The sequence below is a fragment of the Hyaena hyaena genome, unplaced genomic scaffold (assembly GCF_003009895.1).
Source record: "Hyaena hyaena isolate Hyena2069 unplaced genomic scaffold, ASM300989v1 scaffold_193, whole genome shotgun sequence".
NCBI lineage: Eukaryota > Metazoa > Chordata > Mammalia > Carnivora > Hyaenidae > Hyaena > Hyaena hyaena.
In genome coordinates, this window is record NW_024080823.1 from 824,519 (window position 1) to 843,005 (window position 18,487).

At 54.4% G+C, this 18,487-nt stretch overlaps 1 protein-coding gene and 1 long non-coding RNA gene across 2 annotated transcripts in view; one reads left to right on the top strand and one right to left on the bottom strand.

The window, feature by feature from the left end:
• Nucleotides 1-478: 478 nt before the first annotated feature.
• Nucleotides 479-18,487, top strand: part of GALNT2 (polypeptide N-acetylgalactosaminyltransferase 2) — a 196,356-nt gene continuing 178,347 nt past the window's right edge. Inside the window, exon 1 of the mRNA XM_039241238.1 lies at nt 479-682. Coding sequence (XP_039097169.1) covers nt 557-682 — 126 coding nt within the window. The 5' untranslated portion in view covers nt 479-556. The remainder of the gene's footprint in view (nt 683-18,487) is intronic.
• LOC120237814 lies at nt 4,747-9,452 on the bottom strand. The gene is made up of 2 exons (XR_005530048.1): nt 8,939-9,452; nt 4,747-5,660 (listed from the first exon to the last, which is right to left on the bottom strand). It is a non-coding gene; the product is annotated as an uncharacterized LOC120237814 (long non-coding RNA).

Sequence of the window (18,487 nt, forward strand, 5' to 3'; positions counted from 1 at the left end):
CGGCGCCAGGCAGCAGCGACCGACGGCGTCCCCGCTGCGTGTGCACGTGTGTGTGCGCACGTGTGCGCGCGCTCCGCCCGGTCCCGGGCAGCCACCTGTCACTCACGGGGGCGCCGAGGGCAGCGGCGGGGAGGACGCAGAGGAGGCGGGGCGGCGGCCCGGGCGGGGCGGCGCCGAGGCCGGGCCCGCGGAGGCCCTCCCCGGCCGAGCCCAGCGTGCTGCAGCCATGGAGACGCGGTAATCCCCTCCTCCGGCCCGCACCCCGGCCTCCGCAGCCGCCGCCGATTGGTCGCCCTTTGCTCCCTGACCCGCTCGCCGCCTCCGAGGCCGCCGCTTCCTGCTCGGCGCCGCGCCGCGCTCCCGGGCCCGGGGCGGAGCTCGGGCGCCGAGCGCGCGCCGCCTCCGCCGCGGCCGAGCAGCAGCCCGCGCCGGAGGAGGAGCCGCCGCCGCGCCCTTCCCCTTCCTCCGCTCCTCCCCCGGCCCGCTCCCCGCCCGCGCCGGCCCCAGGCAGCACTCGCGAGCAGCGGCGGCCGCGGCCGGCGGCCGAGAGGGGAGAATGCGGCGGCGCTCGCGGATGCTGCTCTGCTTCGCCTTCCTGTGGGTGCTGGGCATCGCCTACTACATGTACTCGGGGGGCGGCTCCGCGCTGGCCGCGGGCGCGGGCGGCGGCGCCGGCAGGAAGGTGAGTGGGGCGCCCTGCCCGGGCCCGGCACCAGCCCCCCCCCCTCCCATCCCAAGCCCCCGACTCCCTTTCCTCCGCCGGCCCCTCCCGCGCCGACGCGCCCCCCGCCCGGCTGCGGACCCCCTGTTCGGACGTGGCTGCGGGGCAACGAGGGGGCCTCCCGCCCCTCCGGCTCTCCTCGGTCCCGACCTCCGCTCGGGCCCCCGCTCCCCGCCCCGGGCCTCCCGGCCGAGTCCCCCGGGGCAGGGGGCGCACCCGGCCCCTCTGCGCTCGCCCTACTCCGGAGAGGGCAACCCTGCGCGGCCCCGCAGGGCTGGGGGCCCCCAGACGCCTTTCTCGTCGCCCCCCGGCCCCCTCCGTAGACGTCCCCCTCCGTCTGCCACACGTAATTGAAGTTGAGTCCTGTCCGGCCGCCGGGAGCACCGTCCCCTGCGGTGGGAAGTTTAGCGGCGGGGGTGTGGGACACACAAAAGGGGGTGGGAGGAGGGGAGGGAGCGGCGGCTGCCTTTCCAAAGTGTCATGTGCGGGAGAGAGGAGTCCAAGTTTCTTTTCATGCGTTTGATAGGAGCCGCTGCAGATCGTCACCCCTTTCCTCGTCACCCCGCGGCGGGGAGTGTTTGGGGGGTGCCGCTCGGGGGTCTCTGCCCCTTTCGCTGCCATTTACCTCTGGGAGTGGGGGGCGCAGCCGGCCCCGTGCGGGATAAAACAGATCACGGGCGGGTGTCCGCGGAGGGCCCCCGCGCCTCTGCGCCCCGAGTGCGGCGGGCCACCGACACCCCCGCCCCCGACCTTCCCACCTCGGCCCCGGCTTTGGCTTCTGCCGGACTCAGCCCTCGCGCGCGACCCGGACGTGGCCTCCCGCGCTGCCCGGTTCCGCGGGGATGGTGTCCCTGTTCTGTGGGTGCTTTGGGCAGGCTCTCAAGGGCCGGGCGGTTAGGCTGTGGAGACCGTGTACGCCACTCTGGACAGCCCAGCGTATCCGGGTGGGAATCAGGCGGCCAGAGGAGCCCCGACGGCACGGAGAGGAGGGCTTTGGCCATGGCCGTGCTGCCGGCAGGGTTGTGGTGTTTGGTGTCTGATAGGCTTTGAAAGCAGCAGCATATTTTCCGCAATACTGGAACCCTCATTGCTGTGATGTTTGGTGGACCCAGAGGTGGACCACGGGTTGGTGTACCAGGGAATGGTATTCTGGAACAAGCCAAACGGGACTCACTCTGTTAAACGGGACTGACTGTGTTGAACGGACTTTTTTTTAGCCGTGAAGTCAGACCATCAAAGTCCGCAATGGGGTTTGACTGCTTCAGAGGTTTCCCTCCTTCTTTGTTTGTTTGTTTGATTGATTGATTAATTCATTCTCACCTGAAGGTATTAGATGGAGATATGTATCTTGTTTGAATCTTGGGAAATTGCGTGGGGTTGCTTTGTCTGAGGGAGCAGAAATGAAAAGTCTTTCGGGGTGCTGAATTGGCCTAGTATAGTTCTGACGTAACAAACAGTGTGCTTTTAGCCCGATTCTTTTTGTAATACGGGCAACTGGACTGCTGTATACGTACCCCAAGGCTCTCGTTTATTCTTGGGGGGTAAAGAGTGGAGCATATCCAACAGGAGCAGTGTGGCCCTTTGAAAACTGTGCTCGCGCTAACCTGGAATTATTTTGAAAACTTTTTGCTGTGCAGTAAACCAGGTCTTGGCAGGTATGCATGGCCCGGTGGGCTGGTGTGACCCGACAGAGCCTTCTGCCTTTCACGCGAAAGGAAAACAAACAAATAAACCGCACTGGTATTTCTCTTCTCCCTGGCTTGCCACTTTCATTAGATCTTGTGATTAGAAACAGCAACCGTGTGGCCTTGACATTCAGAGAACCTGACATGTCCCCTGTGGGCTTCAGCTGCGGGTTTTTGGGGGGATCTTCTCTGTTAGCCTCTGAAGTGGTATCCTTCATTAAAAGAAAAAGAAATCTAAGAACCTTTGTGACCTGGTGGAAGGGAAGAGATCAGGTAGGAAAGAATGCGTGGGAAACGAACAATTATACATGGATTGGTGATTTGGGATTCTATTCTTTCTGTCAACGAACCATAAAATTTAATCCTGGCCCTTAGAATGGTTTAGTGATTTGTCTGTTGAGGAAGGGGTGTGTAAATGCAGTCACTTTTGAAATCACAGTAAAAAACTCATTAACTTAGTGTTGTGGACGCTGGTGTAAAAGTCCGAGCCCTGAGACTGTCCTGGAGGATCTGAATAGAAAACCCCACTGTCGTGAATTTCCTAACCTAGAGTATAAAACTATGTAGTCTTCCTCCCTCCTGAATTGTTTCCATGGATCTAAAGGTGAAAAAGTCTCTCTTCAAATTTAGTTCATCCTTATGATAAAAGGAAATATGTAGATTTTTTTTAGCTTGTAAAGTATGGACATAAAAAAGATAATGTGGTATGCAAGACAGAATTTAAATACTAGCTATAGTTTTTGGGTGCAAGTGGAATGAATGTTTCTTCTCTTGCTTCATACTCTGCAAGTCCACGCTCTCGTTCTGTGTTTAACGAGTCTCTCTCGGCCCTGATGATTTGCACGGGGTACCAGGCTTCAGTATGGGACTTTGGGGGATTGTCTGATGGGAGCCTGCCTGGTGTTTCTGCTGAAGCAGCACCCCTGCCCGGGCTTGTCACCGTGTGCCCTGCCTGTTAAATAACTCATACCAGGACCGCTATTCTCCATTGGGCGAAACCCAGAAAGCCTCCTCACCTGATTGCAGATCTAACAAAGTGAAGACGAGCAGGTGCTCAAATACATCCTGGGCATTGCCACGCCGTTTGGGACTCAGCACTGAGGCAGGCTGGGTGCGAGGTCAATCAGTTTCTGCGTAATATTGTTTAAAATGATTTCCTTTCCATTTATGTAGATCACTCCTCCCAGAGTTTGCTCTTTTCCCCCTAAATGAATAATTGGCACTTCAAGGATGTCTTTCCTGTGAGCATCTTAAATGCTTTACAATTTTAATCATGTGAAGTCTGCCCCTCGGGGCCTTGGCATGTCGGCAGTGGGTGAGGCCGTAGAAGAGAAGAAGGGATTTCTGTTGAAACGCACACCTGCCTCTGGGTAAAGTGTGGCCATTGAGGATGGAAAGGGAAGCATTTCCCAATATGGAAGTTGGTCGCAACTAAGAGCACGTGGAGCCTGAGACCTCTGGTCTGTGCTGCTCACATCCTCAGGAGGGAAGGGAAAGCATTAGCTGAAGGGCATGACGGAGAGTCTGGGCAGCCTGTTTACTTCCCACCAGCCTTCCTTGATGCTTCCAGATGCTGCAGCCCTGGCCCTGGGGGCTCAAGGGGAGAGGACTTTGGGGGCGAGCCTGTGCAGTGGGTGAGCATGGTACACGCTGAAGGGGACAGTAAGGTGTGAAACTGGAGTTAGGGACTAGACTGTAGAGGGCCTCGTGTGCCAAATTGTCTTGCTGGCTCTCTTTTTTTTTTTTTTTTTAAATTTTTTAATTTTTTTTTAAATTTATTCCTAGGAGAGAGAGAGAGAGAGAGACAGCGTGAGCAGGGGAGGGTCAGAGAGAGAGGGAGACACAGACTCTGAAACAGGCTCCAGCTCTGAGCTGGCAGTGAGCACAGAGCCCGACGCGGGACTCGAACCCACGAACTGCGAGATCATGACCCAAGCGAAAGTCGGGCGCTTAACCGACTAAGCCACCCAGGTGCCCCTGTCTTGCTGGCTCTTAATGTGGCTGATCACAGGGAGACAGTAATGTGTTTTGAGCCGGGGAGTGGACATTCACAAGAAGAGGAACGACGTGAGTTCAGTTATTGGCACTGAGGGACCCTAGCTCTTGACCCGCTTCTGCTTAGTGACCGTTACTAATTTACTGAAACTCTCTGACCCTCTGTTTCTCATCTATACAGTGGGGATAGCCATTTTCACCTCTAAGGGTTGGCAGAGAGCTAAATGCTATTAGTAGGTGTTGAGAAATAGTAGACACCGAATGAATGGTTTTGGGGGGGGTTGGGGGAATAAGGAAAAGGAAAAACTGCAAATGACTCCTTGAAAATACAGTGAACCAGGAATCTTAAGTGTCTTCTTGCTCTCTGGAAAATCGTTGACGGTTTTATTTTTTGCTCTCATCCTTTACCCATTCCTCCGAGATTGATTTGTTTGGTTCCTTCGGGCTTGTACTAAAAGAGCCTTGAGTGACATTAAGGACTGCCTTCTTGGGAAGGGGTCAGGACATGCCAGCTCTCTCGCGGCCAGCTGTGCTGTCAGAGCGGGGTCCCCGCCTGTGGGCAGCCCGCAGGAACGTTTGGGTGGAGCACACACACCTTTCTGTGGTGGTAGTGTGAACCGCCGGAGTGTCTCTGTGAGTGTGTCCCTAAGTGGAGACTCCCCACCTGGAATCCGGGGGCCCTACGCAGCCTTGTGTCTCCTGTCAGGAGGGGAGATGGCCAGTATTTCTCTAGTGTGAGTGGCTTGATTGAACATGAGGCTGCCACGTGCTATCGTTGGGGGGGGGGGGCGGGGGTTCTGTGAGCCTGTCTGTGGGTGGAGGCGCAGGAGGGGACCCGGAGCACACCTAGCCAGCCCTCTGATCAGTTTGGAATATAAGGGAATTGTGTTTGAAATGGGGGTGTGAGGCTGAGGTAGGGAGGGCAGTAGTGGGGGGAAAACGCTACAGCCAGAGAATCGTGGCACCGGAATACCATCTCTTCTCTGGGGAAAGTCCGGTGTCCCTGTTCCGGAGCTGCACTGTGGCCGCCTCTGGGTGCTGGGACGTGAGGGGGGCAGGTCGTGACTGATAAGCAGTGCAGACATAGCGTGTGCTCCCCTTAGCCCGCTTGCAAACGCGAGAAAGAAGCCAGTGTCCCCAAGGGTTGGCTTGCTTAGGCCTCGAGGTAGGGCTGGGGAGACCTGGCTGTTAGAGGTTGTGCGCGGGCTTCAGGCAGTCCGTGAATCTCTCCACCGAACCTCCTCGGGAGTGGTGGGTTCCTGTTTGGATCAGAGGAAGAGGTAATCGGGAGGTGGTCAGGGAGATGACTGGCCTGGGATATTTATATATTTGTATTTGTGTCCATATCTATATATACGTATAATATCTTGACTCTGCCGTTCATATTTTTCAGATCTTTGGGGAGCGGGAAGTCAGACTGGGAAGATGTCAGTATCAAAGGAGGCAGTGCTGTGCTGCCTACCTTCCAGCAAAGCCAGAGACAGTTGGCTTAGTGGAAGGAAGAGGAGGGGGGAGGAGAGAGAGATGGAGAGGAGAGGGGGAGACAGAGGAGGAGAGGGAGATGGAGGGGAGGAGGAGGAGGGGAAGGGGAGGAGGAGAGGGAGATGGAGGGGAGGNGACTCTGCCGTTCATATTTTTCAGATCTTTGGGGAGCGGGAAGTCAGACTGGGAAGATGTCAGTATCAAAGGAGGCAGTGCTGTGCTGCCTACCTTCCAGCAAAGCCAGAGACAGTTGGCTTAGTGGAAGGAAGAGGAGGGGGGAGGAGAGAGAGATGGAGAGGAGAGGGGGAGACAGAGGAGGAGAGGGAGATGGAGGGGAGGAGGAGGAGGGGGATGGAGGGGAGGAGGGGAGGAGGGGGAGGGAAGGAGGGGAGGGGGAGATGGAGGGGAGGAGGGGGAGGAGAGGGAGGAGGAGAGGGAGATAGGAGGAGGAGAGGAGGGAGAGGGGAGGTAGGGGGGGGGAGGAGGAGGGGGAGAGGGAGGAGAGAGAGATGGAGGGGAGAAAGGGAAAGAGGGGGAGGGGGAGGGAGGAGGAGGGGTGGAGGGGAGGTGAGGGAGGAGGAGAAGGGGAGAGGAGAGGTGACAGGGAAGGAGGAAAGGAGGAGGGGGAGAAGGAAGGTGGAGAAGAAGAGGGAGGGGGAGAGGGAGGAGGAGGGGGAGGAGAGGGAGATGGAGGAGGAGAGGGAGATGGAGGGGAGGAGGGAGACAGCGGAGGAGGGAGACAGAGGGGAGGAGATGGAGGAGGAGAGGGAGATGGAGGGGAGGAGGGAGACGGAGGGGAGGAGGGAGATGAGGGGAGGAGTAGGGAGAGGGGCGGAGGGGAGGAGGTGGCTTGGTAGTGGTGCTGATGAGGCCGCCTGGGGCGGGGACCCAGCACAGGCTGGAGCTGACTTGCAGGTGGGGGCTGAGAGCCTGGGACGGAGGTAGGGTATTCCTGGTAGAAGTCCTGTGAGGTCTCCCGGCCGGCCCAGCTGAATTCATGGGAGGAGAAAATCTGGCCAAATCCACTCCCCCTTTCAGTTCTTCTGCTCTGCTCCTTGTGAATCCTGTTCTGGAAGGTTTGCCTGGGCCTTGCTGAGAGTCACAAGCTGGGTGGACGTCCACGTGGAAACATGCCTGCCCAGCAGTGCCACACTGATGAAAACGGGGGGCTGCTTCCATCCTGGCTGTGAAATACACGCCCCTGTCCAGGCCCCGAGCGCCCCCGAGCCCCTGGCCGCCGGTCTTCCCCTGGGATCCCTTCTCTGCGGTCAGGAGCCAGAGAATTGAACCCTGCCACTGCAGGGCCTTCTGAACCCCTCCATGTCCGTGTCGCAGGCAGCTACACCTGCTGAGTGTCACTCCTGTGGGTCACGTGCTGAGTGTCACCCCTGTGGCTGTGCTGCTTGGAGCCAAGGCAGCCTTGGGCTGGTCTCCCCTCCCTCATCTGGAAGGTCACCCTTCCCCTTGAGGAGGGGGCGTTTGCTTCTCTTGCTGCTGGGGGTCCTTGTTCACCACTTTTGTCTCTGATCCTTGTCTCCACACTGCCTTTTGGTGAAACGTTTTAAGGACGACTTCTGGGTCCTTTCCACAAGCAAACCCCCCTGAGTGGAGGGGGTGCTGGGCGGGACTCTACTCCTTTGAGAATTAGATTGAATGGATTGGAGAGAGCACTCCAGGGGACCCTGGGGTCCCCAGAGTGGCACTTGACCCTATCTCTTAACCGGTATGAGGCTTCTCTGGCCTTTGGCCATGTGCTTGGCCTTCAGGATTAACGCCAGGTGAGGAGGTACCAGGAATGCCCGTCTGGTTGACCTGTCCAGTTGAGGGAGCCTCCCCTGCCTTTCTTCCTTTTTGACCATGTGCCCATTTCTAGGAAATAACCAGACGCGAGGAGCTAACCGGGCCTTTGCCGGTGGAGCACATCCCCGTCCCTGTCGGTCCCCTGCCCTCACTCTGCCTCCTGCGTGTAGGGGGAGACGCCAGGTGTTTTTGCATTCTGTCATGTCCGGTACGAGGGGCCCGGGAAGCGTGTCCTTTTATACCTGTTGGGTTTCTTTGCGTGTTGGAATGTAGAAGGCAGTGATTCATCCAGAAGGCTGGATTTGGAAATCCTGAAAAGGCCCGGCATAGGGCTCTTCACTCCTGGGTTTACGTGGAAACAGCTTTCCTGGGTTTGGGAGTTAGGAGTCCTGTAGGCCGTGTCTTACGGGAGCTGGCTGTCGTGACGTGGCGAGCCCCTCGGGACGTCGTGAAGCAGGCCGGTCTCCCTATGTCCTCCCCGCCCCCAACCCCCAGAGCCTCTCAGGCCCTGAGTGCCCCTGGTCTTGCCACGGCTGGCCCTTTCCTGCCTGGTGACTCTGGGAGGAGGTATGGTCAGCGTGGCCGGGACAGAGGAACCGCCTTTCCAGAGCCCACGTCAGGACACATGTTTCGTCAGGGACAAGGGCAAAGTGGACTGACACTGCCATCAAAGCATTACTGCGTGTGCTCCAAAATGCCTTCCAGGAACGTTCTGACATGGTGCCGTAGGACAAGAGCACTGCCAAAAAGCCCGGAAGTGCTCCTGTGGCCCCCGTCTCCTGGGGTTCGCCTGCAGCTTGGGGCCCAGATCGTTCCTGCTGGCCGGCGGTGTGGGATGAGGCTCGCACACGGTAGCTGGTCTCACACCCAAGACAGCCCTGGAACGAGAAGTCCCTTTTACGCTGTGAGACGTTTTACATGTTCTTGCCCGTCGGACATCTGCCTGTCCCGGACACCGCAGTCGTCATCTGCCCCTCCATCAGGAGCGGAAACGAAGACGGGCTCTGCTCCCTTTCATTGCTTCTTTCAGGGAGTATTTCTTCAGCACGTGCTATGTGACAGGTGTGGCTTGGGTGCTTGGGAACAGGGTGATGAATGTAACAGAGCCCCTGTTCTCATGGAAGTTTCGTTCGGGGGGGCAGGGGAGCTAGACAGAAATGGGAGGTAAATGAATGTGCCATGTGGAGACAGGCGTTAAGTGCCAAGGGAGAAAGAGCAGGGAATCGGGATTAGAACTGCGTGGGGGGGTGGTTACCTTGGCAGTCCCTTAGGCTCAGTGGGGAAGTGAGTTTGAGCAGGTTTGAGCCTACGCTGCGAAGGCGGTGAATCTTTGTGGCTCTGTTGGCCTCGCCTGTAGCCCCTGGTTTCATCCGTGTTCTGTCTTCCCGTCATCTCTCTTTTTACCTGCTAAATACATGAACTAGTTTTCTTTCCCGAGGTTGTTGCCGTTGGTCTGTGACTGGTGGAACCTCCTCTGTGACGTGGAAATCTTGGGACTTCTCGTTCCAGGGCTGTCTTGGGTGATGTGTGTACTCACCCTAGTGACCGTGGTACGCGTACTCCCGTGGCCCCCGCCTCCCGCTTCGGACCCGAGTCCGCTCTAGGTGCCTGCGGGTTAATAAGCTCACTGACTCCGTAGAAGGTGCTTCAGGAACAGTCGCGTTGCTGGATTTCTGAGCTCATCTGTGCGAAGTGCTAAGTTGTGGACGGGGTCGGCATCCACTGTCCATTGTCGAGGACACTGGTAAATGACATTGTGCATTGGGAAGTGTTTTCCACGCGCATGATCATTTAATGAGAAATCCTTGCGGGTCCCTTGCACCTGCTGTGGCACCGGGTTTCCACTGTGATGTCATCTCTGTGGGTTGCTATGGGTGATGGGGGTTGTGGATTCCTGCGGGGAAACCTGTCTGTAGGAAACCAGAGGTCAGAAGCCTGTCCGACACCCAGGCTTTGGAGAGGTTGTTCGTGGCAAAGTGGGTTACACCGAGGCTCCACGGTCTGCAGTGTTTGTGGAAAATAAAACAGACATGTGACTTCATTGCCTACAGCCCTTGCAGGGAGGGGGAACGGTGGGAAATTGCAGGTCCTCCCGGTTCTCAGGTGGGATTAGCCAGCTGCTTTTCAGGGAAACCGCAGGCATTTGTGAGGAGTCAGTATATACATTAGGGGCTTACCTGCAGTGCCCCCAGCACGTTTCCCGATAAAACAACTAGAGTGGTTACACAGTGGCGAAGGAAAGGTCGTTTTAAAGACCTTCAGACTTTGGAGCAGTTGTGGAGGTTTGTTTATCTCCGCCTCGGGGGCCTTCTCCGTGGAAGGGTGCTGCTCCAGAAGGCAGACGCACTCCAGTGGCAGGGTCAGCCTGTCTTAGCTGAACCGCCAGGACAGCTGGAGGAGCTGATGTAAATTAGAGGGCTGAACTTGGGAGATGCCCGTAAACTAAGTACCCTGTTATCAGGTACTCTCGTGGTGGGGGTGGGGTGCACTGGGCTGTCCTGGATGATGAGCTGGCTGACCCAGTGTGGGATGCCTTCAGCTCTCATTGTCTTGGCGCTACCCGCCTTAAGGGCTCTTCCCACTGACCTAGATTGTGAGTTTTTGCTCTGTAACATTCTCAAGGCTTACCCTCTTTTCACTGCCCCGGACCCCTTTCTGGCCCTTCCCTGTTCCCTCGTGCAGATAAGCCCACCCCCTTGTTTTTCCTACTGCTCACTTTTTTTAATGCTTATTTATTATTTTTGAGAGAGAGAGAGCGAGCCCGCACACAAGCGTGAGGGGGAAGGGCAGAGAGAGCGATGGGGACAGAGGATCCAGTGTGGACTCCAAGCTGACACCAGCGAGCCCGATGCGGGGCTCGAACCCACGACCCGTAAGATCGTGACCTGAGCTAAGCTCAACCTACTGAGCCACCCAGGCGCCTTTCCTGCTGCTCACTTTTGATAATCACTGATTTTACCCTTCATCTGGAATATAGCTCTTTTTATCAAGTCTAAGATGCCATTATCCATAAAACCATTATTTTACGTAGCGCTGGGCAAGGAAAAAAAAAACACTGTTCATTGAACTGTGACACAATGGTTTCTTTATCAGTTAACATTTTTATTTTCTACTTATTTAAAGAGCTCTTTTAGACTTAATTAGACATTGATTTTTCCATATATCATGCTTGTGCATAGATAAAAAGGAAAATACACATGAAATATACTGGGTAAGGTGATCCTAAAACTTTTTCAGTATCTACTTTTTGACTCAGAGATACTGGTGCCTGTTTTCCTCAAAGTCATCTGCTCCATCAAGACCATTGGTGATGCAGCATTAAAAAAAATCAATGAAAGCTCTAAAAGCTCTTGGTTCTGGGCTCTTAACATAGCGTGGCAGTTATGTAGAGTTAGCCAGATTTTAACTCACTTGGGAATTTTCCCTAATTCCCTAATTCACCATCCATTTCTACCCTACTTGATTTGATTTCTAAGAAATTGCTTCACTGTTGTTTCTGGGGTTTTCTTCCAGGCCACCGATGTGTATCATGTGGGCTTTGCTACTGGTGTGCTGTACGTTTGAGCAGGTGCTGGTGATGACAGGTGCACCATGGTCCTTTCCGGGCCCGTGACATCATCAGGCCCATTCATTGTGAGATGCATCCCAATTTCACGTTAACCTGTGAAAAACAGTGCATCTTAGAATTGATGAGTTCCAGGGGCGCCTGAGTGGCTCAGTCAGTTGGGCAGTTGACTTCGGCTTAGGTCTTGATCTCACGGTCTGTGGGTTTGAGCTCCGCGTCGGGCTCTGTGCTGACAGCTAGCTCAGAGCCTGGAGCCTGCTTCTGATTCTGTGTCTCCCTCTCTCTGCCCCTCCCCTGCTCACGCTGTCTCTCTCTCTCAGAAATTAAAAAAAAAAAAAAAAAGAATCGATGAGTTCCAGTCTTCTTTTTCCCACATGTGAGATTACTCTCCTTCAGGAGAACTCAGCTCCAGGCCTTCTGTGCCTGATAAAGGAAGATGGCAGCCCTCTTCTATACATGTACATCTGTATCTGTTCACTCCCAATTCCTGGGATCCACGTAAACAGAAGTGCATCTTGGTTTTTATTTTTGAGAGATGAGCATGAACCCTTTCAGAAACACTTCGGAGCATTTTCTGTCTATAAGTTAACCCTGTTGAATGCTGGGATCTGCAGAGGTATGCCGGCTGCTCTGTCTGTCTCCATGGAACTCAGAATCACAGAGAAACACCTAAAAAAAAAAAAAAGAAAAAATTAAGGGTAAGTTGAAGAGGGACTGGATAGTAGATGAAATCTACTAGCATCATCATTAATTTTCTTAGTGGCAGTATTGGTCTTGGGGCTGTTTTTTGGAAAATCTTACCTTTCGTAGATACAAACTATTTATGAATGTAATGATACCATGTCTGGAAGGAAAATTGTGGGGGAATAAATCAGGGCTCAAGTGTTACTGAATTTGACTCATGGGCACCTGGAGTTCACCATACTATTTTATTTTTGTTTACTGTTAAAAATTTCATTGATGTTTTTAAAAAAGTTTATAGATGTTTGTAGCTGAAATTAGCAAACCAGGTGAAATGAATATTTTTTTTAAATTTAAATTTTGCTTGTTTGTTTGTTTTGGAGAGAGAGAGTGAGAGCAGGGAGAGAGGCCGAGAATCTTAAACAGGCTCCATGTAATGTGGGGCTCCATCCCGCAACCCTGGGATCACAAATCAAGAGTCAGATGCGCAACTGACTGAACCACCCAGGTGCCATGAAAACTAATACATTTTTTTAAAAGTTTCTTTTATTTATTTTGAGAGAGAGTGTACCTGCGTGCATGTGCATGTGAATGGGGGAAGGACAGAGAGAGAGGGAGAGAATCTCCAGCAGGCTCTGCACCGTCAGCTCAGAGCCTGCCGCAGGGCTTGGGTGAGATCATGACCTGAGCCAAAATCAAGAGTCGGATGCTTAACTGACAGAGCCACCCAGGCACCCCTGAAAACTAACATTTTTTTAAAAAGCACCTTGAAGGCTTAGTGATAGAGTTGGTGAAGGGTTTCTGTTCCCAGCTTCCAACACGTATGTTTGTAGGGAGGCTGCTACCAAGCAGTGCTTTAACACCCACTGAGCGCCTTGCAGGTTCAAGCCCATTGTAATAGTGTCTACCTGCAGACAGTGGCAGCTCCCACAGGTTACAGGCTCCGTCCTACAAGACTGCCCTCCGCTTCTGTTGCCAGTCATAAGCCCAGGCTGTTACCTGTGCTTCTGACTCACTGGCTAAAAATCAGAGGTTCCCGAGGCCCCTTTCCCGGGTAACATTAGTTTGCTAGAATGGCTCAAAAACCTCAGGGGACCTGTTTACTGATTAGATTGCTGATTTATTACAAAGGATATCAAAGGATATGAATGAACAGCCAGACTAAGAGATACGTAGGGCAAAGTCCCAAACAAAGAAGCTTCTGTCCTCATGGAGTTTGAGACCTGGCATGGTGGCACACGGATGCGTCCTGGGTCCCCTGGGAGCTCTCCGGACCCCCTCCTTTGGGGTTTTCATGGAGGTTGCATTGCACAGGCATGATTGACCACCTCATTGGCCATGGGTGATTGGTTCAATCTTTTGCTCTCTGCCCCTCCCCAAACTGGGGAGGTGGGACTGGAAGTTCCAGCCCTCTGATCACACAGTTGGATCCTGGCAACCAGCTCCCTCCTCAGGGGGCTCATTAAGAGTCATGAGACACCAGGGGCGCCTGCATGGTTCAGTCGGTTAAGTGTCCAACTTCGGCCCAGGTCATGATCTCACGGTTTGTAGGTTTGAGCCCTGCATCGGGCTCTGTGCTGACAGCTCAGAGCCTGGATTCTGTTTCAGATTCTGTATATCCCTCTCTCTCTGACCCTCCCCTGCTCACGCTGCCTCTCTCTCTCTCAGAATTAGAAAAACATTAAAAAAAAAAAAGACTCATGAGACACCCATTTTACCTTTGTGGCTCTAAAGGGTGTCCAGGGACTGAGGACAACAGGAAATAACAAGGGTTTGGGGAGTTGTAAGCCAGGAGCTGTGGACGGAAAGCAACTATGGATTTCTCATGAATCAATATCACGGTTAGTAAGGGTGTACATCAGCCTTGTATGTCTTCAGTAATTTAGGAATATCCAGTGGTGATTCTTTTCTAAGGATGCTCCAGAGGCTGCCTATGATCCTAAACTGTCACCTGTATCACCAGGAGCATATTCTTATATTTGGTACCATTTCTTCCATAAGAATTATCTGTGTAAACCCCTGGGAAGTTGCTAATTTGGGTGAATGTTTTGGTGGTAGAGTGTCAGCTTAAGGTGTTCCGTGAGATTGCTTCCTTGCTTCCCAGCCAGCCTCCTCAGTGGCCCAGAGCCCCGGTCGCCCCCTGGAGTTTGACTTGAATGTTGTATTAATGGTGACTATATCCTTCTCATTTGACAGGTGCGAGTAGGCAGAAAACACATCTGTATGTTTAGTCCGGCCAGCTTTTCCACTCCTCCTGGGTGGTCCACTTGCCGTTGTAAACAATCCATTAGGAGCCATGGATAATTTGGGAAGCCAGGGTGGGAGGCCTTTAATAAATAAATATATATTATTCTGTTCTTCCCCAGCAGGATATCATTGCTAACACCTCATATTTTACATTGGATGTGTAAATGAGACGTTTGTGACAAACATAGGATAACACATGTGTGTTTTTTCTTGTAAGGTTTATTTAAGTACACCTGACATGGGCTTGAACTCATTACCCCGCGATCAAGAGTCGAACACGTTTCCCACTGAGCCAGCCAGGTGTTCCCAAGAATGCCTGTTTTCTGTAAGGTATAATTCCTGGTACTTCAAAATTTATATCAGCCTTGTCACCCGGGCTGCCCGAAGTGCTTAAGAGGCATTGCTCGTTTATCTTTCGTTTCTGCAGGCCCGGAAGAATGTCAGGAACTAGTTTTCTTCCTGCACTCCTGCATGCAGTTTCCAGCGGGCCCCAAGGTTACAAACTTGCCCCACAGGTCATGCAGTAGTGGTGTGGGGCCAGAATTGTACTGGTTCACCAGCTACCTGAAATACGGCCTCGGAGAAGGTCAGCTGTGGTTGTCCCGATCTTAAAGCTGCAGCACCTGACTCAAGAGTGTGTCACAAGTGGCAGGTTTCTGACTCGTTAACTCAGACCTGCAACTTCAGACCTGGGAGGTGCTGATTGCTGAGCCAAGTGATGATCTTAACCTTTATCACTGCAAGCAGACAATGTGGGTGAGCTAGCAGTGAGCTGGGGGTGTGTTCTGTGTTCTTAAGGGGCCTGAGCTGCAGCCCGCGGGTGGGCGTCCTAGAAGGAGCCTGGTTCTGGCCCGCCAGGTCTCCTGGACCCATCCCAGAGGAGGTGGGGGCCTCGTGTGGAACATGCCACGTCCTCTGTTGGCACCGCACTGGCCCCAGGCTGGTGTTTCTGATGCTCTAATCAGTCTGGTTTCTCTCGCAAGCATTGGAAAGTGCCGGTGCCCTCTTAGCGCCTGCACTGGAGGTGCCTGAGCGCACAGCTCTCTTCAGTACTCGGAGATTTTATTCAGGTTTCAGCCGAAGGGTAGAGGCTTCTGTGGAGGGCTGGTGTGTGCGTTCAGGGCCTGAGCTGCCTGCAGCGTGGAGTCTCGATGACCCAGGCTCCGTGTGTGATGTGGTGTGACTTCTGACCAGTGGCCACCTAGGAGCTGGGGTCCAGCGGGGAGCTGAGTTTCAGGAGTTGCCGGGGCAACTCGGGAAACCACATTAGGGCATTTGGAAACTGCCTTGCAGAGCCCTGGGTGATTGTGCAGGGGAGCCCTGGATGGGGTGGCCGGCCCCGGGGCGCGTGGCTGAGGGGATACGTACACAGGAGCCGAGGGCCTGGGTTTGAAGTCTGGCTTCTCCAGGTAGCTGTGTGAACCCAGGCAAGTAACTTAACTCCTCTGTTCCTCTGTTTCCTCATTTATGGATCTCATTGGGCTATCAGTGAAGAAGGCGGCAGAAGGGGGCCTGGTACTTCTGTAGTGACACCTGACTGACCCCTGTGGGTGCTGATGGACAAGGCTCATGTTAGAGCGACAGGTGCTGGCGCCCTGAGCTGGGTGGGGCTGTCGTCCGTGGCAGGTGCTCACGAGCCCGGGGCTCCTCTGCCCGCTGGAGCCAGCCGCCCTCTGCTGTGTTTAAGGAGACGAGCCTGCTTTCCCAGAGAGTACCCACAGCTCCATGCCTGGGACCTTCGCCTTGGCAAGGGGTTGAGGGCATAGGGATTCCTGCAGCCATTGCTCCTTCTTCAGTGAGGAAGCTGAACCTGAGAGGCGGTGGGTGAGCTGGGCGGGGCTCCCGGGCAGCCGTTGTGAGCGCCCAGCAGAGGCCAGACCGGAGGCAGGAGGTTCTGGTCAAAGCTGTCTCCTCCAGTGTGAGGTTCCCGGGAGCTCATTTCCCAATTTTACCCTGTAATCTCTCGTCTTTGAAAATTACACCAGGATGTGTTTTTTTAACTCTGTGACTGTATAATTAATTTTTTAACTCTAATTGGCAATTGGCTTTTTCAATATCTTGAGCTGTTATTATCTGAATGCAGCGTGTTATTTGAAAACTTTTCCACAAGGTTTTAATTAGTAAACGTTCTTTTGGTTTCATCAGTGCGGTGTCTGGCTTGCTTTTGAAACTGTAGGTGAGTGACAAGTGGAAGACAAATTAATAACCGTGGCAACGTGACAAAGCGCCTCCCCCCCCCCCCCAGGGCTGAGGACTAGTTCTGTCAATTAGCAGGGTGTTTGTGTGGTTTCTCTGATGTGTCTAATTAAGACAACGTACTACAGCTGGATTGCAGATTAATAAATAAACTGCGTGGTGATTTCGAGAAGAACGGTCCTTCCAAAAACCCGGATGTTTGGTTGTGCACACTCAGAGAGCCTGGGTTTGTTCGTTGCTACCACTCCTAACTGGCCTCCGTTTCCTCATCTGTAAACTGGGGGTTGCTGGAAATTCGAGAGATGAGGGTGCTGGTACTGACGCAGGTTAGTGAGGGCCCTACTTCTGTTTTTCCCAGCATGTGTGCTCACTCTCCTTTCCCGAAGCTGCTTCTGGGGCTGACTCCGGGCCCCTCTGATGGCCTAGTTGATGGTGACATTGTGGTCTGAGTCATTGGATTAGGGAGAAAATCAGGTGCAGAGCCCCCTGGTGGTGGAAGCTTCCCCCTTCCGTGGTGGTCCGACTCGCTTTCTTGGGCCCCAGGGAGGGCCCTGTTTTTGTGGCGCTGAGCGAGGCCAGAAGTGTCACATTTGGGTTCCGTTTTTAAGATACTGTGATTGGTCACAGTGCAGTGTGGTCCCCAGAGGCACCAGAACAAAGCAGACCCAATGGATGAATGGCGCGGGGCCGGAAGTGAGCCGAAGGATGGCAGTTTCTTAGCTGTCTGACGTCACGTCCTGCCTTCCAACCCACGGCCATTCAGGCTGGTCGGGTCTCCTTCCAGGGCCTCTGGAGCTGGCCCGCCCTTGGAGATCCACCTGTGTCCCCCCGCCCCGTGTGAGGCTCTCCTCCTCCCTCCCCCAGCAGGTGGGCACTGAGCTGGCTGAGTCTGTGCCTGCACTGCTTATGTGTTTCCAGAAGGGAGTGTCGCACCATGAGAACAGTCCTGGCCTGGGAGGTCTGCACACACAGACATGGTGGATGAGGCCTAGAGATCTGGCCCTCACCTGGCGGCCGGTCAGGGAGCCGTCTGCACACACATTTAAGTGTTAATTAGGCAGCTGGGACGGTGGAGCAGGGAAGCCAGGCTAAGAGCTGACCTTTAAAGGTTCTCTGCAGCCCTCCTGGACTTGCAGCATGCAGAAACGTGTCAAGATCAAGAATCCCCGGTTTAAGGCATTGCTCTTTCCTTTACAAAGGCCGTCAGGACTGGTCAGTGGCCGGAGAGTTGGGGAGATGCGTTCCAGCATTTAGTTTCTCCCGGGCGGTAACGACGGGGGCAGTACTCTCGGGAATGATTGGGACCAGCGATACCTGGGTGTGGGTGAGCGATACCTGGGTGTGGGTGAGCGCTGAAGATCTCTGAGGGTGTGTCTTAGCCCTTCCCCCGGGAGGGGGCCCTACTGCTCCGTCCTGTCCTCTGTCTGACCTGTGGGCGCACAGAGGGACATGGCACCGTAGACAAAGGAGCGGAACTGGGGCTGTGGGTGGGCCCGGGCCCTTCTCCACCAGCCGCAGACGCTGGGTTGTGTGACCGTGGGGGAGGAGGGGTGCGTCTCCGGGATCCAGATAGTAGGACGCAGCCTTCCATCGTTCCTGGGTCCCCCACCGCGTGCCAGGGTTGACGCGGTTACACCTCTGAGCGGTGTCATAGAAGTTCTGATCGCCTGCACCCGCTAGACTGCCAGCACATGCAGCCTGGCCTGTGCTTAGTTTCTCCGCTTTCTGCCCTTCTCTCTCCTAGAGGGCTGCGGTAGCAGCTGTGGTGTGTCTGGCCTGAGGGATGCTTTGGGGAATAAAGCCACCGAGGATCTGGAATCTGCATTCTGGGAGGGGTGCAGGTTGAAGGCCCACCAACCCGGTACTGGATAGCCCCACGTGGAGCTCCAAGGGGGCTCAGATAATCAGCAGACAGGACTGAGGAGGGGATATTTGAGGAAGAACTGATGATTGGAAGGATCCAGCCATGGAGACGTGGTGGAAGACTGTCCAGTCATGGTGAGGATCATGTGCTAAGGTCCTGAGGCCAGCGAGAACTTGGTGCGCTTGGGCAACTAAAAGCAAAAAGAAAGCTTGCTGATAGAAGCACGCTGGGCAAAGGCAGCACCGGGTCAG